This window comes from Hippichthys cyanospilos, chromosome 5 (assembly GCF_059441005.1).
Source record: "Hippichthys cyanospilos isolate Australia breed blue-spotted pipefish chromosome 5, RoL_Hcya_1.0, whole genome shotgun sequence".
Classification (NCBI taxonomy): Eukaryota; Metazoa; Chordata; class Actinopteri; order Syngnathiformes; family Syngnathidae; genus Hippichthys; species Hippichthys cyanospilos.
In genome coordinates this window covers 18,714,610-18,740,609 of record NC_142373.1, presented here as the reverse complement: position 1 = coordinate 18,740,609, position 26,000 = coordinate 18,714,610, and the positions used below count along the sequence as shown (strand labels likewise).

The following is a 26,000-nucleotide window of genomic DNA, read 5'->3' as shown; positions in this document are numbered from 1 at the left end:
TGCAGGAGAGCATGAATTAAATTAATCGAAGTGAGTGTACAGTTCTGTGTTTTTTTAATGCGGGTGTATCAAAGAAAACGTTAAACATGAACACAAGTATTTAGCTTTATGTGTATTCACTTGATGTGAACAGCACTCACCTTAAGTTAAAAAAATAAATGAATAGACCAGCCTATTTTCGTTTTTTTTATTCATATTGTGTATACAATCGGATAGTATCGGTTGTGTTTCAAACACGTGATTCCCCCCCAAGTACAAACTTTTATTTGGAAGGCGTTTTTTTATTTTTATTTTTTTTGCTTGCAGTTCTAAAATGAAATGAAATAAGTAATGAATGACATGTGGGAAAAAATGGATCAACGTTAACTAGCTAAGCAAACTACATATTTGGTAATTATAAAGTACTGACTATTCTTGAAAGAAGGTGTGTTGGAGAAAAAATATGTCTTGCTATCTTCGTGCACTTTTTTTTGTTTTTTGTTTAGCGGGGCGGCTCAGGGGGCGGGTGGTCCGGAGTGACCGGATGGACATCTTCAAAGGGGGACTTTGAGGAAATGTGGCGCTTCAACCGACAAACAATAGTGCTCTTGAAAATCGCATGACCTCAAGTCATCTTTGTGCCGTCTCTCTTGAGCCACGTCGTACAGATAGAAGGGGCTCCGGGAGGGGGTCCTTCTTTTTTTTTCAACCTCACCAGGCCCCGAAGCCGTGACCGAAGTGTAACCGAATCGACGAGGCTGCCTTTTACTCCCAAGTGATTCATTTGCAGGTAAGCCCGCTGAGAACGTGTCTTACTGTCAGCTAGCCGCAGCTAGCTAGCTAGCATAGCATCTACTGCTAGCGAGAAAGCCGCACAGGTTCACCGGCAACTGAGCTGCACAGTGAAAACACCACCCTCTTTTTATTTAATATATCCTGTTCATAAATTAAAAGTCCGAACGCGCTAGTTCGGGTGCATCGTAGATACTTTTCCTTGTTTGTAGTTTTTGTCGTAAATGCTACACATTAAACCTACGGTACAGGCAGGGCTCTTGTCAGTCACTCGTTTGTTTTCAAAAAGCTACAAATTAATTAGATATATATATTTTTTTTTTCATAACAGTGAATGATTGCAACCGTAGTGCTATCTACTGAGATGTCAGGATGGTGTGTAACGTGCCGGGCACATGGGTCTAAGTTAACGGTTCAGCATTATGCTACTTGCTAGTGGCGTATGGAGGCTTACTCAGAAAATGCCAGTTCAACACGAGAACACTTACTTGTTTTACGCAAGCAAATTGTACGTGTAAAACATTGTACGAGTGCATATCTGCTGACGTTGGACTTGCATCACCTTGTCGCAATCTCATTCCAAGACTATTACAGCTGACGCTTGAAAGCAGGCTGTGTAAATAACACGCAATGATTTGAAGTTTGTCATTAATCATCCAGTTGATGTGACGGCTTAATGTTTGTTGCCATTGCTTTGCAGTGAACCCTATGCAGAACATTTGAATGCCCTTAATCTAGCTTTTAATATGTATGATAGTACAGAGCTGCCCATGTGGAGTAAACATTCTAACCTGCAAAGTCGTTCAAACATACTTAAAAATATGTTCTAACGCACCTTAAAAGCAAAACGCTAAAAACAATATTTTTCGCATAATGCTATTGGACAGCGGTGTCAAATTAATTTTATTACTATTATTATTATTCATTTTATAAATATTTTGTTGAAAAATTTGTAAATTCAAATGCTTGCTCTTTTATTTACCCCAAAACCTCGTATTAAGCTTTACCTTAAATTGCGTTCAATGAATTGAACTTTGCGCGATCAGTACACTTATCTTTTATGTTTTATGATTTGGGAACACCATATAAATAAACAAAACCATAAAGCTCACTAAAAAGCAATATTAACCCAAATTTTTTTAACTTGTCCATGGGCAAGTCAGTATGCAGGGACATTATGGGGAAACATACTGGTTTTAGCTATTAACCTATAAGTACGCTCAATCGAGTTTGCCAGTCAAAAATATTTTCTTCACATAGGCAGCTCCACGCTTGCACACTAAAATGATGTTTTTGCATGAGGATTTCTCTTATCCGCTCAAGCGTTTATTCCTGTTAGATAATGGATAGATTTTTTTCGTGGTTTCAAAGTCCGAGATGATTAGTTGATAAGGTGTTCAATTTAGCCATGTTACAACATGTGGAGATCTGTCAGGACTTGCATGTCCTCCTGTGACCCAGCCAATCCATTTGTGTCCATTGTAGTGGACATTTGTTTTTGGTCTCTTATCACTTTTGACTTATTTGAGCAACCCTACTAAGAAGTAGGATGCACAGCAGAGGACACGTTCCCTCCTGATGATGTCTCAAGTGATTGGACGGACTCCAATGAATTTTGCTGTCTTGTTGAGACAAAATGCACACAGCAGTGGACTCAAATTAATGAGCTGCATCTTAAGAGGATACAATGTATTGATACATTTTAAATTTTAGTCTCCTCATGAAGTTACATTGCAGCATTGTAGGAACCTGATTTTTATCTTGGAGGCAGATCAAACCAATTGTGTAGGCCACTCTCAAATACTATTTGCAGAATTTGCTGACTCGAGTCTCCAGTTCTATATTTCTACATATCGCTCATTGCTTCTTGTTGCGGTTGAGTAAGCCACCCAAAGGTAAAATTTTCTGACTGTAACTTACCTAAAAGTGATGCAAAGACCATAATAGGTGCATACAGTACAAAACATCATAGTTGGTTTGCAGAAAGTAGTCTACCTGATATTGATTACAGTCATGTATGTAAGAGTGGTTCTATGAGCCCTGCACTGCCTCTGGTGGTCTGGGCAAAAAAAAAAAAAAAAACCCTCTTTTCCAACTTTGGACAGATGACATTCACAAACTAAGCAGTGATTGGTTAATTTGTGAGCCCTGCGCAACTGTGATTCAAGTTTCTGTATGTAGCGAAATGTCCGACCCCTGAGATGAAACACATGGGTGGATTTTACTTCATATTCCACAAACACTATATTAATCAATATATTGTTTTTATCATGGTGAAAGCCAGGTTGTTACAGAAACATGAGTGCATGGAATACTGGGAAAATATGTAACGTTTTGACAAAGTACATCCATTATGAACACCATTATTGTATCAATGATTTCAGCAAATATGGAAAGGCTGTAAACCAATATGAGGTATGACAAACTTCAGCAACAAATGTTCATCCCCACCCTTTTGGTTAATGGTAATGAAATGCGACATATCCAGGATGCCTGTCGCTTGCTAATCGTCACTAATCTAATCCATTGGATTAGAGCATGAGAATACAGTCAGACGGTTCGTACGGGACGTGTGCCTACCTCCTACCTGTCATCCATTAGTTGAATCTCCTCGCAGTCTACAGTGCTGACTGGATATTTATTTGGGTTTTCTGCTGGCTCTCATTGAACCTTAAATTTTTTGTTGTTTTCTGGTGGGACTGCCCTTGGTCGCCAATAATTGCTTGCTGAGCAGGCAGTTCCTGCAACAGAAGGTGTTCTTGTTGTCATAATCTCTTTCCTTCGCTGGGATTATGATGGATATGGAACGGCGCAGCTTGTGAGTACCTGCTGCTCACTGCTGGTCTTTAGTTTTTTATTTTGGCGCCCATTTGGTGGACCACCAACTGCCAAAATGCTGAACCAGAGCGCTGTGATGATCTTCACTGGTATTTGTGGGGCCTTGGTGCTCTTGGCAATGGCCTACTATGTCTACTGGTGAGTAAAACTGACAATGAGTACTAGGGAATTTAATGGGTACTGCTAAATATGTCAGAAGTGTCCACTGAAATTTTATCTCAAGTGATTTGTAGCCATAAGGCCTCAGTGTTTGCCAATAGTGCACGCACGTTTGTTGACTAGAACTTGCTCAGTAGGTTGAAGTGCTTTTAATTTAAACAATAGGACTCTCAAAGTTATTGTTCAACTCAAGTACCTGTAAATGACTGGTGGCTATTTATTGGTAATGATCAAACAACTGTCCAGCTCTAAGCAGCTTTATCCCGGTCAGTGACTAATCGTTCCGACAAGTTTAGTTTAGTTGGCTCTAGCGGTGAAATTACCAATAAACTGTGAAACAATTTCGTATAGCTCCAGTGTAATGTTTTAACTGTCATTACTATGGTATTCAGTCTCTCTAAAGTAGTACTCAGCTTACCCCTTCCAGTGTGCAATGAAAAATAAAACGGACAAACTACAGATTAAGGTGTGTGTGTGTTATAGTGCTAGAAATAAAAGTTTAAATGATGATATTATGTCTTTGAGCTATCTGCGTTCACCACCCAAAATAGTTTTATTGTTTTGAAAGTTATCACGTCACATATTAGTGGCATTACAAAGTTTTGTGGTGTTAAGTAAAATAGAGTGGAAAGAGGTTATGGACAGTACTTGGGTTAATTAGTCTGAGGAACAGGAGAAGACACACAAAGACAGACCACACAATTCTAAAAACGGGTCAAAAATAAGGTGAATTGGATCAAAATTAGACTGCCCAACTTTATGACTTATTAGTTTGGGTCAAAGGAATAGCTGTCATTACTTCTTTTGGCTCCTGTGTATCAGAAATTCCTCCTCCTCAAATTCAGAAACGTTGCTTCTCTTTGAGTATTCTGAGCAGTATGTTTCTAGTGTAGCTTGCTTCCTGGCTACTATAATGTCAGTTCCGGTAGCCCTACCGGTGGATAGAGTAACTACGCTTGCATTGCGTAAAATTTCGAGGGATTCGGAAACAGTCAAAATGCATAGTTAAAGACTAGTTTTTAATCAAACTATGGTTGGCAACGGTCTAGGAGTGACATGTTTGAATTACAAATCATTAACAATGAAAATATGAATTTACACAGACCCTAAGAAACCTTTTCTTGACCTCTTAAACAACATTTTCCTTACTAGGCAATAGGAGTTTTTGTCTTAGCAGTTCGTCATGTGTGTGCAAAGTGCACACATGTGAGGTAAGTAGAAAAGTGTGCCAAGAGGAAATAAGAACAAAGGTCTTGGCAAGTGTGGAAATCTGTCTTTTGTTGGGAGTTGTCCCCTTAAAAACTTCAATTGCAATTGTGTGTATATGTAGTCCAAGAGGTTGTATATAGAACCTTATTTAAAATGTAAATGTATTCTTTATCCAAGATCTATGAAATGCCTTCCTTTATAATACATAAATAGTTTTAGTAAGAATTGTTGTAAATAGGTTGTAACACTGAGATGAAAGTTACACAACATACAGATAAGATACACAACTGATTTACTAGCATTCTACGATTATTACTAGTTGGTTTTCACGTTAGAAATCATTTACTGATGAGCTCTCTGGACACCCCTTGACCTTACAGACCTACTTTTATAATTATGTTGAAAAGTTCCAGTTCCCACTTTTAGTTGACATTCCCAACCTTAGCAATTACATAGGAGGCAGCAGCACTCCCATTCAGCACAAAGGTCATTATGCCAGCACAGCGTTTGGACTCCATTACATCAATTGACTTACAACACAGAGAATCACGTGACCGTATTTTATTGTAACTTGTGGATATGTTCTGTGTCTATTGGCCGCAGAGACTGAGCTGAGGTACTGTAGCTGAGGTACTGTAGCTGCTGTGTGAATTTAATTGATCAGCATGTGTATTGCGTTGTTGCCGTAGCTTAATTGTTAGGTACATTCGCCACACGCACTCAAATTGTATTCAAAATCTAAATGTTGTCGTTTTTTAAAATGTATTTATTTGTGAGCTTTAGCTCCTTTAACCTTCTCTTTTACTTGGTGTACATACAATATACAAAGACTTTTTTTGGGTTAATATGTTAGACTGTTAAATGGATTTTTCTTGCTTCATGCATGTCATCCATCCATAAAGAAAAGAATCTTAAATACTTTGAAATACAATGGTTTTAGAGGAGTTTAGTTGAAAATGGAATAGTCTGGAACTCTTAATTGCCAGTTGGTGTGAGTTTGAATGGTTGGTTGTCTGTAGTGCAGTGCCTTGTGAATGACAAGCGACCTGTCAAGTGTGTCCCTCGCCTCTCATACAGTCAGCTGGGCTAGACTCCAATAAACGCAGGCGGAATCAACAAGTGTATAATTATGATTCAATTGAATACTAAACTTATATGTTTTAATCAAATTGCAACCCACAACCTTAAAATCTATTGTTTTGTTCAAACAGTTTCTGGATTCATTTCGTAAAATCGCGTTTTCTTCTGCAAAAACTAATTTTTTGCGCCTTGTCCCTATATAAATTGAAGCATATGAAACAGGGTGTGACAAAGAAAAAAAAATACTGCAAAAAATAAATGTATATAACCGAAATGCAGAGGTAAAAACTGAAGCGTTAACATGGCGATCAAGTTAATTTATTTTTTATGTCCCCCTAAAATAAAAACTCACAGTAATTTATGTGCCGTATGAGGGGCACAGGATGATAAGGCGCATGGTCAGCCTTGTAGTCTGGAAATACAGTACCTGAAATATCGCAATGCTTTTGCAATTCACATTCTTCATGTTATAATATTTAGTCTGTTGCGAGCTGCCATCCGTGATTCGATTGGAGTTGATGTGTTGGTCGGACCTTGCCGTCAGACATAGATTCTGATGGCAGGTGTGAACGGATGCACGCAGATGTTCATGTTTGTTCCAATCACAATGCGCCCAGGGTAACATGAGATGTCCTTCCAAACACAACGACCATCAGGCACCTGGCTTTGTTATGACAGCACTCCAGACTGATTCAGCAACTCTTTGTGACTATTTTTCTGCCTTCTGCAGTCAAATGCGGAGATGAGTAAGACGTCACCTCCACAGCCCTCCTGATGTATACATTTGCTTTGCGCTTACTTTTAAAATACTCAAAATCAAAATCTTAGTTGTATAGTGCTGGGAGCGGGCATCTCACGGCAGTACAATTTTTTTTTTGTAAGTTTGCGGAAATGGTTTCAAGCATGAAGTAGCGTTTAATCTTTATTATCACTATGAATGTCACAGTTTTGCAGTATAGTACAATATCCCAATAAACTTGCTCAAGTGTGGCCGATTAAAATTGACTGATTGCTACGTGTAGTTACTACAACTTGATTAAAGTCTTTTTTTTTCCCTCCCCCTTCTTTAATGACTTTTTTTTCTAGCGGCCATCTGTCTTTTTTTTTTTTTCCATCGCGCATGTGCTCATTAGTCTTGTGGGTAAGCTGGAGCTGAGTCCAGCTGGTTTTGAGAGGCAAAGTACAGGACTAGCCAATTTGACAACTAACTTCAACTATGATAAAATACTGATAAACAGTAACATCTAGTTCACAGTCATTTTAGTTTTAATCTGGCAACTACAGCATATGAATTTTGACAGCTGTCTGAAAAGTGTTTTTCAGAGCTGCGCAATTATTATTCAAATTCTTAGCGTTCTATTTTTTTTTTTTTCCTTACCAGCCACTTGCACTGTTGTCTTGCCGTTTTTTTAAGGCATGTAAGTAACATGTTTTCTCTGGAGAGCTTTTGTCATTAGGAGAGCTGTTCTGCCAACAACTGCAATTGTAAATTTCACACTGTCAACCAAGATCTATGGTGGTGTAGTCCTTGTTGAGTCCCTGGCGTCTATAATTTAAGCTGTTGTGAATAGAGTTGTAAATGTGGGCAGTTATCATCAAGATGTATGTGAAATTAATGCCTCTGAGGAGTTGGATATACAATAGATGGGAGAAGCCGTAATTAGCCTGAGAAAACTATTGGTAGGACCTATAAATTAGGCACGGATGGATGAAATCAGACGGTTGTGGCTCTTCAAACATTAGATAAAAATAGTCTGGTCAGTATTTGACAATTATTTTAACTTTTTACATTTTAGTATTCTACCCATTAAATATACTGTTGTTGTATAATTGTACAAGAAACACTGGTGTCATTAATTATCACTCTTATAGTATATCCATACCATAACCTTTTGAAGTATATATCATAAAATCTGTTGACAGCACATTTGGTGCACATGTAATTCAAAGCAAAGCAAATCTTTTTTAGAAACAATTATTAAGCGAAAAATCCAAAAAAGTTGTACAAAGAGTTGACCTGGATGTGACTACTTCACATACAACCTGAAATGACAGTTTGTTTAAAAAAATATATAAAATAAACAGTGCATTTAGCATAAATGTGTGAAATGACACCCATTCAGCAACTCGTTACACAGTCACATATGACAAGAATAAAATTCTAACTTCATTAGTTGTGCCATGAAATGCATTTTTTTTAATACAATATATTTACTTTTGATTCCTGCTCTGCAGATAACATTAAAAATCTGCATAAATTTGACACCTATTGAAATACATTGGAAGGAAACTCTCAATTTGATGCATTTTACAATTAATCGTCATCTTAATCTGGGATAATCTGACAATTATCGACAACGACCTTAAAAAAAACAAAGACATCCCTGTCGGTCAGACCCTAATATTTATATAAATGATTTTTGAATAAGACTTTAAAGCTGTTAATTTTCTGAAAATGACAACTTATAGACAGTTTTGGTCACTTTTTTTCGAGACTTTGAACATTTCAGTGACTTATCACTAATTACATCTCTGGTTTCAGGACTGTAGTATTGGCCGAAGGACCGTGTAAACGAGGCCTGTGAAAGGATACCACCGTGGTAGGGAAATGACTTCATTATCTGTGTCACTGATGATCAGTTCTTTAATGCTTCTTTTCCCACTTTGATCTCTGTGCGTTTCACCCCTCAGGTTGGTCATTGTGTATAGAGAGGAGCTTCCTCAGCTCCCTGGGCTTCTCAAGCATGGCTCTCCTAGGCTACCTTAAGAGCCTGTTCATCCTTCAGTTGTTGATGGGCTTTGTGTTTGTGGTGAGCGGCCTCATCATAAACTTCATCCAGCTGTGCACATGTATCATCTGGCCAATCGATAAGCAGTTGTATCGCAGAATCAACTGCCGGCTCTCGTACTCACTCTGGAGCCGTAAGTAGAATATGTTCCCCTTGTTTTTGGTGAACCAATGAATGTTTTTTTTGTCCTCTGTAAATCCTTAAGTGTGTCTCTATAAGGTCCAAATGATACCTGTAACAAAATGGGGGGAGAAGGTAAAGTAACTGCTGGGATACAGACTAATATTCATAAATGTAGATGCATTCAGACCTTGGTCATTACTATTGCAACATTTTGGATCGGACCTTTTCAGTGATGGTGTCGTTGTGTTTCTGGACAGAGCTGGTGATGTTGCTGGAGTGGTGGTCTGGCACAGAATGCACCTTATACACGGACCAGGCTACGGTGGACAAATTTGGCAAAGAACACGTCATTATCATTCTCAACCACAACTATGAGATCGACTTCCTGTGTGGTTGGACCATGTGTGAAAGATATGGCGTCCTGGGGGTCGGTTGGATTTCATTTATTGCTGCCACTTAGCACATTACAATGTACTAATGTGCTGCTATCTGACTTAACTCATCATGTGTGTAAAGTGACCAATGAAATTCCACTTGCCTCTGTTTCTCGTTAAGAGTTCCAAAGTCCTAGCCAAGCATGAGCTGTTGAAGGTTCCGCTGATTGGCTGGACCTGGTACTTCTTAGAAATAGTGTTTTGCAAGAGAAAGTGGGAGGAGGACCGCAAAACTGTCTTCAAAGGACTTGACAGGCTTAAAGACTATCCTGAATATATGTGGGTGAGTGCAAATCCAAATGCTACAAAAAATGTATTCCGACTTTTTTGAATTCAAGTCCACTTGCGTTACTTTGGTGTATTTTAAAATCTTATATCGGTACTTTCTTCGCAAAAAAAAAAAAGACAACAACCCAGTCAACAGCTATTTTGATGCTTGGAATTGAATTATTCTAAGGTACAATATACCGAGGTCTTGTTGAGGTCTGGGGGGCAAGAAAAAATAGTCGACCTAGGCGTGTAAGTCGACCTTTAAAAATAGGTAGACTAAAATTATCTGCCTTGAAGCTTCGCCAGAACCATGTTTGCACCACTGTTTTGTACACTGATCTTTCTCGCGGATGTACAGTATGCAGGATTGCAATGGTGGCAAGCATGAAAGACTCCCCGCAAATAAAAGGGGGAATCGCGTATTTAAGATACTTTTTTAAAGACAAAAATAAAGTAGTGTTCTGGTAATGCAAGGTGAAAAAGGCATACCACAGAGTACCTACTTAGGGAAAAAATGTAAGCAAAGAACGCCTGACGTACAACTCCATGATTAAAAAAAAATGTGCTCAATGGAATAATGATAGAATAATAAATTTTAAAAAAGATTATAAAGTGATGGCCCTTGTCTTGGCCCTTGTCTTGTTTTGCTAAAATACACATACAATAAATAAAAAAGATAAATACTGAACAGGGTTACATTTTGGTCATTCTAAATCATTTCAATCAGGTGAGGAAACATTAAAAGCAAGCTGGATTGTGTCTCTTGAGGACCGGTGTCTTTCCCACCCTGATCTAAGTTATACACCCTAAAGTACGTTACTATTTAGCGGTTCCACTGTGGTAGCAGTAATGAACAAACTATAAAATCTCATATGGTTTGCTGTTTCCCAGTACCCATTCAAATACAAAACGTCAAAATGATCCTGCGACATAAATATCCAATGGCGTTCAAGCATGTTAGGCAATAACTACAATCCAGAATGGGCTTATATAATAACATTATATCATGCTTGGCCGTGAAAAGAAATGTAACTGGTATTGTGTAGATTTTAGGGTAACAGAATGAATGTGAAGTATAAATACAAATGTTAGGTTTCACGTTGCACAATGAATGTCATCCAAGTCGCAGACAGATTCTTCCCTTTTGGCCCACTTTTTCCCTCATTTATCTTGGCGCCAGTATACAAATGAACCTCTCTGACTGCTCCAGCTGTATTTAACATCTCACCGCAGGAGACTGTGTTCATCTCTCTCTCCCTCATGTTTTGTCCTTGAGCTCTGAAGATCCCCTGCAAAGGCCACATTGGGACTAAACAACCCAAGTGAGATTTTCTGCATGTATTAATGTGGTAAATGTCCCCTTTTGTCTTCTCCCAGTTCCTGCTGTATTGTGAAGGTACCCGCTTTACAGAGAAGAAACACCAGATAAGCATGCAGGTTGCAGAGAGCAAAGGCCTGCCCAAGCTCAAATATCACCTTCTGCCACGCACCAAGGGCTTCACCACCACGCTGCAATGTCTCAAGGGCACAGGTAGGGTGTAAAAATACATGCACGTCATGTGTGAAATCATATTTGAAGCCTCGTGCTCCTTTGCCTTTTTTTTTTTCTTTAACAGTGACCGCCGTTTATGACGTGACGCTCAACTTCAAAGATAAGCAGACGCCGACTCTCCTGGGCATCGTCAATGGCAAGAAATACAAAGCCGACATGAGTGTAAGGTGAGAACCCGTCACTGATACGAGCCACGGACTCGTCTGAACACGACCCACTACACTGCTGCAGCTATTGTTTCTCACAATATTCAACGTAGCCACTGACTGCACATTTTGCCCTGTGGCTAATAAATAACAGCGGCAACTATAAATAATATTACCACAAGGACATTAAGCTTTGGTGAGAATCTTGTCTAGAGGCACCACAGGCGCTGTCATCTCTCACTTGGAAAGATTTTTGACAAAAGAGGAAGTCATTTGGATCATCATTAGAACATAAACATGAATCCGTTTGTGTATTAGTAGTTTCGTTGCCCTTAGTGAGTCGTCTCCTTTAGTCAAGAGAGCCCTCTAGTGGTAGGAGAGTCTTCTAGCACTCTGAGTGAAACACATGGAGAATATATATTCAATGTTCTTTGTTGTAGTAATGACAGCACAATGTAAATGCAGTTCCTTAATCATAATATTCAATTATAGAAAATTATATTTGAATTTTAGTTGTGTTCTCGTGTTTCAGTATGTGCCTTTATGAAATTGGACGAGTAACTTTAGGCCTTGTTCTTGTTCCTGTCTTCCCCGCAGGCGTTTCCCAGTGGAAGATATCCCAGGTGATGAGGCAGAGTGTGCCAACTGGCTGCATAAGCTCTACCAGGAGAAGGTCACATTTTATTTATTTACATCTGACCACCGAGGTCATTTATGTCGTCATTCTTCGACTTGTCGAACAAACAAATGCGTGTCGTTGTTGCTCACGAATATTTCAACTCTTCGCCCTTTCAGGATGCCTTACAGGAGACGTACAGCAGGGAAGGCAAGTTCCCCGGGCCCACAATCATCCCTCCTCGCCGTCCGTGGACGCTCCTCAACTTCCTGTTCTGGGCCACGCTGCTGCTTTCGCCACTTATCAAGTTTGCCTGTGGCGTAGCAGTCAGCGGCTCGCCGCTTCTCATCATTGGTTTCATCATCTTCCTCATCATAGGTATGGCCACGTGATCAACCCGAAATGTTCATCCTGTTTTGTATTCTCATTCACTGCCGTTGACGGCTACAGACGCCAAAGCAGCTATGTATGTCAAGGATCCATTTTAACGTTAAATCCCAAAGACATATTTACTTTTTTTGGAACTAAATTAGGGAATTGACGAATAAAGTAATTGATTAATTTAGGTAAATAGTTATTAAACTTCAGGTACAAAAGTTAGTAATTACCTAAGGTACTGCATGCATGTTTAGCATCAACATATTAATAGAAAATAGATGCTTATTTTCAACATAGCACTGACAGAATACTGCAGAGTTAAATAGCATTAGTTTTTTATTTTTTTTTCCTTTCCAGCTTCCGTTGCGATCCGCCGCCTGATCGGCGTCACAGAGGTCAAGAAGACGGGTTCCAGTTATGGTGACCAGGAGACCAAGAAACAAAACTAAGGGCGGCTCCCAGTCTCCCCCTCCCGTCCAATCGCTCACTAGGTCGGCGAGGAGTCGGAAACCACAATAGAGAGCAGACTTAGAAATCCGAGTAAGAGCACCGCCGGTTCACAAAACATGAGGAGGAGGAGGAAGGGCGGGAAGGGAGATGCTCCACTGCATCTTAAGTCAACTAGTGACCCACTTTCCACAGCCGAGCCCCGTTAATCCCGCCGATCTTAAACCTCTCACCTCCTAACCTACCTGCTCACGTGGAAGGCCGCGAACACAGCCTGCGTCCTGCTTTGCACTACCTCCCCACCAAGCCCCGCTTCCTGTCTGTCGTCACCCAATTAGGGAGTGGCGGCGTAGTCCTGCTCAGAACAGGGCCCCTCATACCCCTTTTCACGCACCTGCTATCCTTTTTAAAGCAAAAGTTCACTAACCCGTGGAATCATGACCATTCAGCTTTCGCTCAACGAGAGCCGTACGTATAGAACCAGTTTGAGCAGATGGGTCCTTAATTTACCACGTGGCAAAGTTAGAGGTTAGGAGTGGCGCACGGTGACCTAGTTTGAAGAGTACATGCCACCAGAATGCACGCCCAGTAACCGCCAAGTTTTTGTTTTGTTTTTTTCCATTTGACTTTTTTATAAATATGGCCGAGATGTGTTTTAATGCCAATATTCGCCGTAATAACGACTTTAGTGCAGATTTAGCCTAGGTTCACGATGGACGATGGCATATTCTGACTCGCAAACCCAGCATACTTTCCTCCCTCCGTGTTTGTTTTTGAATGCTCTCCCCTGTCGACAGTCATCATGCTGACCCGATCCCCTTTTGCGGGGGTTGGGGGTTTGAATAAGGGCTGTGCATTTGTGGGCTATCTATCATTCCTGACATTCAGCTCTGGAAAAATGATGAGACCAAAAAAAAAATACCCAACCCAGACTCCTAAAAAAATAGTGATGCTGCCTGTAATTTATCAAATGAGACAAAAGTGTTTGTGACTTCATTTGTAAGTTCTTCAAGATGCATAATGCTGCTTTGAGATACCTTGAAAGTAAACCTAAAACGAAAATTTACATTGTGTGTCAAAACGTTTCATTAAGTGATGCCTTCATGAATCTGTTTAAGATGAATGCTAACAAACCATAAATTACACCATAGCAAGGCAAAGAAATAGCATGGATGTCTTCAAACAATGGATGTTTGAACACAAAATAGTAGAGAAACTCACATAGAAAAAAAAAATTCATATATGCTTAATCCTTTGCAGCAAAATGATTCATTTGTGAAACTCCTCTCCATGTCCGTCTATTATATTGACTTGATTTCTTTGACTTAATCAGAGAACCCATTTATTTAGCAAGGGTGCTCAATACTTTCCAGAGCTGTACCCCCCCAATCACACACACTCAAACATGTTTAGATCTTCTTTTTTTTGGAATCGGGACAACTCTTTACCCCTCACACACAGCAGCTTGTCAGCTGGTGGCCATGACACATTGTGTGTGTGTGTGTGTGTGTGTGTGTGTTGGATGTTTTGGCAAATTCCAAACAGAAGGTCACCAGCTGTCTCGGCGTAGCGTCACGCAGCTGTTGACATCATATTTTGTTCGCCACATATAGACCGTCGTCGAGATAAGTTACCTTTGCCTTAAATGAAGCTTGCTCAGGCAAGGGGCCCTCATCCTCTTTTACCTTCACCACTTCTGACCATGTCAAGCAACAAGTCACTCAACAAATCCATCTTGCATCCATGCATCCTTATTTGTGTTGTAGTATTTCTGCCCTAACACTTGACGTTTTTCACTCTTTTTCCCTCGTGTGCCACATGTAGCGTCCATCCAAACCTCTTTTGTCGCCGGGATCACTCTGCGTACTTCCTCCTATGACCGAATTCTCTCCATCCTTTGAAATTTCATGCGAGCCTTAAACTAGACAGTGCTGCTTCTGATTTATTTCTGTTGATTCACAAGCTGACAGTGCAAGTTCAGTCGCACTAAAACATTGAGTAGAAAATAAAAAGATGACTGCTGCATTCAGTGTTGACTACCCGTTGTACTCGCTTGTATACCTGTGTAAACTAGTGAGCACACTTGGTGATTCATATGTTTCATACACACTTTCACTGGTATACAGTGCATGTAAAACTTGGTCTATACTTGTGAAACCTGAAAAGCATAAACTATTTGATGCATTTGTTAAAAAAAAAATGGTGTGAGCGCACTCACACTGATGGTATACTTGTGAAAAGTAGTATACTTGCTAAAGCTGGTAATTGGTTTCACTGGTGTACTTGCGAAAGACAGTATACTTGTACTCACTGGCATACTTGTGAAAACGTATAGTCACACTCACTGGTATACTTGTGAAAACTGATCGCTGCAGCATACGTTTGAAAACTGGTATGTTCACTTTCACTGGGATACTTGTGAAAACTAGCATGCTTGAACTACTTGGTGTGCTTGTGAAAAATGACATACTTATGAACATTGTCATCACACGAGTGTAGTGGAAGTAGTGAGTAGTATCACACTCATTGGCACACTTGTGGAAACTGGTCATCACAATAGTATACTTTTGAAAACTGGCAGATCCACACTCACTGGTATACTTGTGAAAACTAGCGTGCTTGAACTGCTTGGTGTACTTGTGGAAAGTGGCATACTTAAGAACACTGGTATCACACAGGTGTACTTGTGAAAAATGGCATACTTGTGAAAATTGGTATAGTCACACACTGGTATACTTCTGAAAGCTTGTCCTCTTGTGATAACCGTTTTACTTGCTCTTATATTCTACTTATTTTGAATAACTATAATATATAAGCGAGTATATGGGTAAATTGCAAGTATATGTACTTTGAAATCTGGTGTATTTGTGGAAACTGGCATACTTATGAAAAACTAGCTGTTCATCGCATCACCTTCCGCTTGTAGAAATTTTACCACAAAAAGAGACAACAGGCTTTTGACACAGGATATATTTTTATTCAGTCAATAAAAGTGACTTAGGTTTTTTTTTTTTTTTTTTGGTGTTGTTTGGACACGAACATTTTTTTTTCTTTTAATTCCTGATACTCATTCCTCACAACCTCCCCCCTCCCCCAAAGGATGTTTTATGTCACCACTATCACCCCTTTCCTACCCTCACTTGTTATTAAAAGACTTGAATCACAAAGCAACTGTTTTCTTGTTTGTTTGGACTTTTTTTTGGTCTCAGAAAAGTGGCGCTATTGGACCTCCATCTCCTCCTCATGTCTTCCTTTGACATACGCACATCCCATCATTCACTAATCCCAACATTCTCATTTAATGGCTCACCAGAGTGAAATCATTTGGCCCTCTATAGTACAAATACGTTTTTTTGTTTTGTTTTTAACTTGTTTCCTGCTGCTTTTTAGTGAAAAAAAACAACACTGAAAAGCAGTTTCCCAATTTTCGGACATCGTGTGTAATAATGTAAATGTGTTGATAATGTAAATTTCGAAAATGGCTCTCCAGTAGTTGCCATGGTGACATAGACGCATCGCAAGGAGCGGCGCGGAACTGAACTGTATTCCAGGGTGCACATAGGAATATGTCAAGCTGTAAATACTGGAGCTGATCATATGTTTGATGTAGCTAGAACGGCGTCTCCCCGGATTCCAACTTTGTAACGGCGCCTCGGTTTCTTCAGTATTGCATGCGGTCACTGAATCACAGTCATTCTGACTCAGGGACTTTTACAGGCCATGCAGCAGCTCTGGCATTCAGTCTGAAATAAGACAAATAAAAATCATGTAAACTGCTTTCATGAGGATGTGTTGTTTTTGTATACCAAAACATCAATGAGATGGCGAGAAATCCATTATCCAAAGGACTTATGTATTTGTTTTTCATTTGAAAAACAGCACTTTATAATTCACACTTTATACAACCTCACGTTTTTGCATACATGTATGCATACATTTTTGCATCAATCGATGGACATCGTACTGCTCCTTCTGATGTTTAGGCCACTCAGAAGCTGTATAATCAGTCTGAGCTTAGCTCCTCAACAAGACCAATAATAGTTATTCTTTGCATCAATCTTGGTGATGCTTTGGTGTTTGTATTTTTAATATTAGTTGCTTAGTGTGTTATATGTTATACGGTTATTTTAAATATCATTCTGTTAGTACTTTTAAAACAGGGGTGTCAAAATATTGTGGGCTGCATAGAGGAAAATCTATTCCAATTCCAAGTGGGCTGGACTGATAAAATCATAATATATATTTCTATAAGCTTAAAATTATAACTTATTTTAACTGTACAAAATAGTACAAATACAACATTATAATAATCATAGAACATTAACATGACCATTAATCATAAACATTTCAAGTTTTTCATTTACTGTAAAAAAAATCAGCTCATTTTTATACTTTGCAAGGTCACCTCAGGGGTTGGATTAAGCCCATTTGCGGGCCAGAACCGGCCCGCGGGCCTTAGGTTTGGCACCATTCTGCAGACCTAAACCTGATCAAAAGCGATCTGTATTTAAAACATTTAGTTAAGTATCGTGTACATTTAATTCCACCCGTTTGTCTTCGTTCAAAATCGTCGCGTGTTTTACCAGCACAGTTCAAAGCAGTTTGTATTCCAGTCATTTTATTTTGTCCAATCAGATTTCATTGTTTCGTTGCTCTCAAAGCGTCAATTTCCCGCCGTATAATCAGGAATAGAAACGTTTGTGCACTGAACAAATAAAGTGCAACAGTGCGTTCTCGGAGGATAATTTCTGACGCACCCTCAATATACGCCCCCTTTGGTACTTCCGGTACCCCATCATTTTCCCGTTCTCCTATTGGTTCAGAACACCTCGAGAATAGAAAAGATAAACAAAGCTTGTTGCTCGCCGGGGAAGGATTTATTTGACACGTCCACAATGGTAAAAACTACACAGGATCTTGCTTAAGAAACGAAGGTTTTCTGGTGAGTATAAATTTTTGGACACATTTCAGCGTCATTTTAGATAAATGATTGTTCTCCGTGAAAAGATAAGAGTTATAAAGTTATGTCTATGTACCATGATTTTATTGGTCCGGCCCACTTGAGAGTGAATAGATTTTCTCCACGAGGTCCAGCCCGTAAGCTTAAATGAGACACCTGGTTTAAAAAGATACAATTTTAGGTATACCTGTACTTATATTTGGGGGAGGGGGGGTCCAGTTTGCCTCATTAATGGAAGTGCGGTGCAATTTGTGAACCCAGCATCAGTAGAGCTTACTGAGTTGACAAAACAAGCTGCCTGTATAATGAGACGACAATCACTGTTGTTTTTTGGTTTTGTTTGTTTTTTTGAACCTGCTTGGCATAGATGGAGGATGAGGAGGAGGTCTTTATTTTTAAAATAGCTTACCAGTGGCAGGGCTCTGTGACTTGCAAAAAATGTCTATTTATTTATGTATTTATTTATTTATTTATTTATTTGTAATGAACACTGTACATTTCTTAACGTACCAAATATTCAATATTTTGTTTCTAAATAAAATAGACTGTATTTAATGGAAATAAAATTGGGCTGAATTTGAATACCTTGATACCATGGTATATTTGTTGAAATTTATTCAGTCCATTCCACTATCAAATCTTGGGACAGCACAATCCCAGTCATGGGTCTTTTTTTTTTTTTGGGGGGGGGGGGGGGGGGGGCTTAAGGTTATTCAAGTGGTGCTAGCAATCCCTAAAATTAGGCCAAGCAACGCCACCGGCTTCCAAAATATTACAGGAGCTTGAAGATGTGTCTGCGTATATCTGTTAGCTTCATACCATACATTAAAGGGTTGAGAATCGGTGGAATCAGCACAAACTCCAGAGATAAAATAATGGCTAGCAAGGGGTTATTTTCCGCCACATCGTCTCTGCTCAGGGCAACATCACCAAATATGGCAATGGAATAAACGACAAAGGAGATCAGGTGCGGCAAACAGCTCTGGAACACTTTCCGCTTGAATTTGGCTGAGCATCTCCAGGTGGTAATCATGATGCGCAAATATGTGTAGAGGATGAAGGCCAAAGGGAGAAAAATGGTCAAGAATACCACAATTACTCCCGAAACTCTTTTGATCTTCATGGGCACGCATGACAGCTTGACCACATTCCAGTTGGCGCAGAACACCTTCTGGATCTCGTTCCCGCATAGGCGCAGCGCGGCAGACTGGTAGACGGCCGTGGTGAAGAAGAAGACGGGTACGAGCCAGGCTAGGCCGACCAAGGTCAGGGCTTTTTTCACCGTCATCCTGGTGTGGTAGTGCAGCGGGTGGCACACGGCCAGGTAGCGGTCGTACGCCATGACGCACAACGTGGTCATCTCGTTGGTACCGTACGTGTAGATGAAGTATATCTGCATGAAGCAGGCGGTGCGAGAGATGAGGTGCGTGTCGGACGCCAGGTCCAGTAGGAATCGAGGGAAAAAGCTCGTGGAGCCGTACAGGGCGTTAATGGACAAGCAGGCGACCAATACGTACATGGGCTGGTGAAGGCTTTTCTCGCGGAAGATGGTTATTAAGATGACCCAGTTGGCGCACACGATAAAAAGGTAAAGGAGGAGGCATGAGGTCAACGCCGGGTAGCGATACAGCCCGATGTTCATGAATATGGTGAGGTTGAAGTAAGGAGGCAGCGTTAGGTTGGACATGCTTACATAGGTCACAGAGTGTTATTTGACGCCAGCTGTGAAAAGAAAAAAAGCGACTCATTCATTTTAAGTTAGTGTTATAGTTTTTATTTTTTTATTGAGCCAATATATGTGAGTGCATGTAAAAGTGTGCGGTTTTAAGAAAGTAATGGTCCAGGAACATAACACGAGAGCTCAAAAATGAATATATGAAACGCCCTGTGAATGTTGCGCAATGGCTGTCATGATAAGCATTGTCACGTTCGAGGATCACATAGTTACAACTTAGGAACTGTTTTCTTCGCAAAATACACTGTGCCTTCAAACCCTGTCGACTGCCCATGTTGTTTCATTTTTTAATCTGTCTTTCTGTTGTCTAATCTCATTTTGTTTCATTTTTATTTTGTCCTTTTAGTCAATCATTCAATCTAAAGTGCGAAATCACCAGGGTGCATGGTCTGAATACACTTTACAACATAGTACAACACATAGTATGGTATTGTAAAACACATCATCAAAGAATCAAATGCAGAGAAAACTCATCTTCATAAAAAACGTGAAAACACATTCTGTGTAATTTATAATATACAATCTACATACATCGATATAAATAATGTGTGTGTGTGTGTATATTTGGGGATGCCACAAAGAAAACATATAAACATAAATACCAGATGGACACATTTATTAAATGTCGTCTGATAATATGGAAAGCTTTACAATGAGGCACTATATTGAGGCAATATATGTGAGTGCATGTAAAAGTGTGCGGTTCTAAGAAGGTAATGGTCCAGGAACATAACACGAGAGCTCAAAAATGAATGTATAAAACGCCCTGTGAATGTTGCGCAATGGCTGTCAACATATAGTATAGTATAGTAAAACACGTCATCAAAGAATCAAATGCAGAGAAAACTCATCTTCATAAAAAACGTGTAAACAAATTCTGTGTAATCTATAATATACAATCTACATACATTGATATAAATGTGTGCGCGTGTGTGTATTTTTGATGGGGATGCCACAAAGAAAACATATAAACATAAATACCAGATGGACACATTTATTAAATGTCGTCCGATAATATGGAAAGCTTTACAACAAACATTTGTTGCCAACTTGGTATTAACCCTGTAAAATAAACAGTTATTCAAAGTAAATTTTAATGGCTTATAAATGTAGGTAACATACACACACACACGCACTATTGACAACAGGCAGAAATGAATCAAGAGGAACATATCATCAATCCAGTCTGTAAAATACTGTTATTTTATTAGAATACTGTTTTGGCTATTCTTTGTTTAATGTTCCCTTTAGAAAAATCCAGTGACCTCACCCAGGCACCCCCAGGAAAACGAAGCAGCCATTTGTGAACTGGCTGCTCTTTCACACTTTTGAGAGGCAATCTGCCACCATACATCAGTGCCATATTCAACGACGTAGTCTCATCATGCACAATCAATATTGCTGCTCCCCCGGACAAGACTGAACTTGATAAAAAAAAAAAAAACATCCATCCATTTTCTGGTGCTACCACTTCTGTTCAGAGTCAATCTCAGGGCACATAATGACACTCACAAGAATAGTGACTCCCAACATCTCCAACTGCGACCATGTCATATTTCATGATAATCCAAAAACAACATTTCACGACTAAATTGTTTCAACGCTAAGCACTGTTGTTTTGAGTTGTCCTTTCAACATCACACAATATCAAGGATTGCCCTCAGTCATTTAAGATGTATATTAAGGTTTGAAATTCAATAATACAAACATGACACTCAAACGCCACACACACGCACACGGCATACTTACAAAGACGCGGCATCGCGCTCTTCGTCGTGAGCCACTGCCCACGTTTGGCGACAATCGCCCAACGCCTCTTTTAATATCATCTCGTTGCGCTCTTGGGACTTGATCTGATCCAAGCACAGTGGCGAGTAGCGATAGAGTAAAAACACTTTAGAATTGACAAAGTAAAAATACTTTGTGGCTGTGCTTATGGAATTTCTTTTTAATTTTTCACGTATATAGTAGGTTTGTATGAGCACAAATCAAATTTGGAAACACACTCTAATCTGTTGGGTTTTTTTTTTTTTGCCATTTAAAAAATCCCAAATTCTAGATTTATATTTACGTCATTGACATTAAGAAATATTGATGCAGTCATTTAGTCATCAAAGTGAGTTAACTGTTTGATTTATTTAAAAAAAAAGATTTTCAGAAAACGTACACTGATTTTTAGATCAGTTTTAACACAGATTTTTAAATGTTTTACATTCAACCTTTTTGCAAAATTATAGCCTTTGAGCTGGATAACATGGTCTGGGAGCCTGGAGGAAAACTGGGAGAAAATTGGAAACGTACAAGTCAAGCTACTTAAAGGGGCAATCGGAAAAAAAATCTTTCAAATGTTTACATTTCTTTTCCGATATGTTCCATGCAATCCCACTAGTCCGAATAAATTTGCAATTGACAAATATGAATCAAGAAGCAAATTAGACATTTTCTTTCCCTCAGTCTCAGGGGGCGGCAATTTTTCTCCTTACTCTTGACACAATTGGCATCACAGTTGCTCAGGGTTTATGTCACAACCAATTCCGACTCAGTTTACAAACATCACATGACCCAACTGAGAAAACAGGTGAGCCACGATTGGTTGTTTGCTTAGCCCTGAGCAACTGTGATGTCATTGGAAGGTAGATTTTTCTTCTTAATTCATACTCCACAATATTGTTCAAAATGCACTGTTAAGACTATGGTCAATATTTTTTGGGGGCGTTTGTTTCAAGCTCAGCGTGAAAATTCCACAATCAGTGATTTTTTTAGGGATCCATGTCATTTGCTGGTCTGAGTCTATATTCTCTTATCAAATCTGCACATACACTTCATGCAAGCCACTGTCAACAACTCTTTAGAGACAATAATTTTTATTCAGCAAATTCCTATAAAGTCAAAACTAATACCTGGTTCAATAGCGATTAACTTGATGGGTCAGGAAATTCACCTGACCCGAACCCCATAAAAAATGTATTGAGTATTGTCAGAAAGGTGAGGCTACAAGCAACCCTCTACCATTCATTTATATTTTTCATTTGAAATAAATGACACTCACAACAGAATGTTACTGGTTGAATTGATTGCTTTATTGACGAGTCATGAAAACTTTCACAATAAAATATGAGATCAAATGAAACTAACACATAAATTATGAATAAAACAAATTATTTCACGGACGCTCTGCATTCAGGCCACTGACCCCCGGCGGTCCGCAGACCCCACTTTGAGAACCACTGCAATAGAGGACTTTATTTTTTTTGTTTGTTTTTTTAACCCCGAGTGGACATTCATGGACGCTAAAGTTGTCTTCATGGGCACGCTCGCAGGATTTCAGGTTTCAATTTTGCCTTTATATGGAAGTGTTTTCCATATGTTTTTTACGACATAAGCCTCTGATTTTCTCACCCCCTAATATACCGTGCTAGCTGTCAATTGAAACCCATTTAGAAAAATCCGATGATTTAAAAAAAAAGTGATACATTCAGTTTGAAATGACCAAAAATGACATTTTGACTGCTAAGTCCATATTAACTTCGAGTGAGTTTTGTTCTTGGGGGGGGGGGGACTTTAAGGCTGTTTTGGGTGTTATTACAGGCCTGTTGTTTGGTTATAAGTAGGCTTAATTTTTTTCCCATGGTTTGTACTCAGCAAGTTAGCTGTGTTGCCCTTTGTGCCAAGTTTTTGCCATGTCTTGGGTGAATTTGTTTTTTTTTAATTGTTATTATTATTTCTAAGTATCAAGCCTTGAAGCCTAGTTTATATACTGCTTGTTTAAAAGAAGTGCAATAAATAGGCCAAACTACGCCATTGGCTCGCTCTTCTTACAGGATCTTGAAGATATGTCTGCGTATATCTGATAGCTTCAATCCATACAGTAAAGGGTTGAGAATTGGCGGAATCACCACAAACTCAAGGGATAAAATCATGGCCAGCAAGGGTTTAGTTTCCGCCACAGCGTGCCTGCTCAGGGCGACATCAGAAACTATGGCAATGGCAAAAATGACAAAGGAGACCAGGTGTGGCAAACAGCTCTGGAATACTCTCCGCTTGAATTTGGCTGAGCATCTCCAAGTGGCAATTATGATGCGTAAATACGTGTAGAGGATGAAGGCCAAAGGGAGGAAAATGGTACAGGATGTCACAATTACTCCCGTCCTTTTTTTGAAGTTCATGGGTTTGCACGACAGCTTGATTACATTCCAGTTGGCGCAGAACACTTTCTGGATCTCGTTGCCGCACAGGGGCATCCTCGACGACATGTAGACGGGCGGGCCGATGATAAAGACGGGGTACAGCCACGCCATGCCGGCCAAGGTCAAGGCCTTTTTCACCGTCATCCTGGTGTGGTAGTGCAGCGGCTGGCACACGGCCAAGTAGCGGTCGTAGGCCATGATGCACAACGTGCTCATCTCGTTGATACCGTACGTGTGAATGAAGTATATCTGCATGAAGCAGGCGGTGCGAGAGATCAGGTGAACGTCGGACGCCAGGTCCAGTAAGAAGCGAGGGAAGAAGCTCGTGGAGCCGTACAGGGTGTTAATGGACAAGCAGGCGACTAATACGTACATGGGCTTGTGAAGGCTCTTTTCTCGGAAGATGGTCACTACGACGGCCCAGTTGGCGCAAATGATAAAGAGGTAAAGGAGGAGGCATGTGGTAAACGCCGGGTAACGGTACGGCCCCATGTTCAGGAATATTGTGAGGTTGAAGTAAAGAGACAGCGTTAGGTTGGGCATCCTTGCATAGCCACACTCTCGTATTTCATCACAATTTGTTATTTGACACCAGCTGTGAAAAGACAGAAGAGAATTATTCATTGGTGGGCTACAAATGTACTACAAACGTTTTAGCACGTTGTTTTAACCCTAATTGTTTAGAAGAAGAGAAGAATTCATTTTAAGTCAGGGATATGCAACATGAGAGCTCAACTAATGAAATAAATCAACTTTATAAAGTGCAAAATCACTATGGCGCATGGTCTCTATACTTTACAACATAATACAATTAAAACGTTTAATAAAAGAATCGAATGCAGAGAAAAAACACAGGCAAATGGCAATAAAGTTGTTTAACCTCATATGGGTATTATGGTTGACAGAAACTATTCATATGGCGGGTTGGGATTTTCATTTGAATAAACACCGACCAGTTTTGTTTTTCAAGACCCATCCTTCCACCCTAACTCAGTTCTTATTGTGGGGACCTCAAAACACAGCCAACTAATTGACCCGAGTTTCACAGTAGACTGAACTTTAGTAGATTTCAAGCAGATTATATTGGTCTCAACACCACCTGTCTGTCTCGTTGTTATTTGCGCCGTGTTGCGCATCACACAAAAGCCAAATCACACACATGCAGGCAGGTAAGGAGATATTCGTAATAATAGGCCTGCAAACAACGCCGGACTTTGACAGTTGGCAACGGGCAGAAATGAATTTTAAAAAAAAATGCGCAAGATTTTTGCAATCTGTTGCTCACATGTATTTTGGTTGAATGCTGTTACGGCCTCGTTCCCTTTAGAAGCTCAGCCGGGCCCCCTCGGTAAAATAAACCCCGAGCCACCACTCGCTTACACAGCCTGCCACCATACATTCAACTAGTCTCAAGACAGAAGAATACCGACTCCCAACATCTCCAACTGCGACTATTTCATTATACTCGAAAAACAACATTTGAGACTAAATTGTTTCAGCGCCAAGCACTGGTGTTTTGATTTGTCCTTTCAACGTCACAGAATATCAGGGATTGTCCTCAATCATTTAAGATGTATATTAAGGTTTGAAATTCAGTAATACAAACATGACACTCAAAAGTCAGACACACGCACACGGCATACTTACCAAGACGTGGCATCACGCTCTTTGTTGTGAGCTACTGCCCACGTTTGGCGACAATCGCCCAACGCCTCTTTTATTATCATCTCGTTCCGCTCTTGGGACTTGATCTGATCCAAGCACAGTGGTGAGTAGTAACAGAGTACAAACACTTTTTAAAAAAATAAAAAGGCCTGACTTGTTGCTTCATACTTAAAGGGACAAAGTGTAAGATTTCGGCTGTTTTTCATGACGGACAGCAGGAGGTGCCGCATTGACCATTGTCCGTAGCTATAAAATACATGGTCGCCTCCAGAGGAGTGCCACCCTCCATGTAATATCATTTTATGATAATTAGACCTACCATTATATTTAAAGCATACCGTTTATCATTAAGAACACATTTATTTGCACCTTTTTGACATTTATAATCATTTAATGTATTCCTTTGAATGAAAAACGGTCTTAATCTTTCACATTGTCCCTTTAAGGGATTGGCATTATTAAGAAGTATTGATACAGTTATATTTTCATCAATATCACACAAAGGGTTAAATCACAGGTGTCAAAGTCAAGGCCCGGGGGCCAGATCCGGCCCGCCACCTCACTTTTTGTGGCCCTTGAAATGCTGATGTGACTTGAGGTTTCTGACTAAAATACCAACATTGCAAGTTGTCTTTAACTTT

The 26,000-nt window shown here is 39.7% G+C and overlaps 3 protein-coding genes and 1 long non-coding RNA gene across 5 annotated transcripts in view; 2 read left to right on the top strand and 2 right to left on the bottom strand.

Moving 5' to 3' along the window:
* The first annotated feature begins 530 nt into the window (after positions 1-530).
* On the top strand, positions 531-16,590 carry agpat3 (1-acylglycerol-3-phosphate O-acyltransferase 3). 2 transcript variants are annotated; one of them, XM_088415435.1, is made up of 10 exons: positions 531-769; positions 8,600-8,657; positions 8,749-8,979; positions 9,227-9,396; positions 9,525-9,686; positions 11,051-11,204; positions 11,290-11,392; positions 11,969-12,044; positions 12,167-12,365; positions 12,723-16,590. In XM_088415435.1, the coding sequence occupies exons 3-10, from the start codon at positions 8,802-8,804 to the stop codon at positions 12,812-12,814; spliced, it is 1,134 nt and encodes a 377-aa protein (XP_088271561.1). In that variant the 5' UTR covers positions 531-769; positions 8,600-8,657; positions 8,749-8,801; the 3' UTR covers positions 12,815-16,590. The 2 variants fall into 2 exon arrangements, with proteins under 2 accessions (XP_088271561.1, XP_088271562.1); XM_088415436.1 differs by lacking the exon at positions 531-769 and adding an exon at positions 3,342-3,747.
* Positions 16,591-17,668: 1,078 nt separating this feature from the next.
* The window catches only part of LOC148423872 (uncharacterized), a 39,555-nt gene continuing 31,223 nt past the window's right edge, over positions 17,669-26,000 (top strand). The window contains exon 1 of the long non-coding RNA XR_015865548.1: positions 17,669-17,754. This is a non-coding gene — a long non-coding RNA (uncharacterized LOC148423872). The remainder of the gene's footprint in view (positions 17,755-26,000) is intronic.
* LOC148423880 (olfactory receptor 51E1-like) lies at positions 18,545-19,483 on the bottom strand. Its single transcript, XM_088415625.1, has one exon. It carries the CDS (start codon positions 19,457-19,459, stop codon positions 18,545-18,547), a length of 915 nt encoding a protein of 304 aa, XP_088271751.1. The 5' UTR covers positions 19,460-19,483.
* On the bottom strand, positions 23,323-24,237 carry LOC148423879 (olfactory receptor 6N1-like). Its single transcript, XM_088415644.1, has one exon. It carries the CDS (start codon positions 24,235-24,237, stop codon positions 23,323-23,325), a length of 915 nt encoding a protein of 304 aa, XP_088271770.1.

Coding starts and splice junctions, on each gene's coding strand:
- agpat3 (XM_088415435.1), top strand. CDS start 8,802: ATGGCTCTCCTAGGCTACCTTAAGAGCCTGTTCATCCTTCAGTTGTTG. Junction 9,397..9,524: donor AAAGATATGGCGTCCTGGGG/GTCGGTTGGATT, acceptor TTTCTCGTTAAG/AGTTCCAAAGTCCTAGCCAA. Junction 11,393..11,968: donor AAAGCCGACATGAGTGTAAG/GTGAGAACCCGT, acceptor TCTTCCCCGCAG/GCGTTTCCCAGTGGAAGATA.
- LOC148423880 (XM_088415625.1), bottom strand. CDS start 19,459: ATGTCCAACCTAACGCTGCCTCCTTACTTCAACCTCACCATATTCATG.
- LOC148423879 (XM_088415644.1), bottom strand. CDS start 24,237: ATGCCCAACCTAACGCTGTCTCTTTACTTCAACCTCACAATATTCCTG.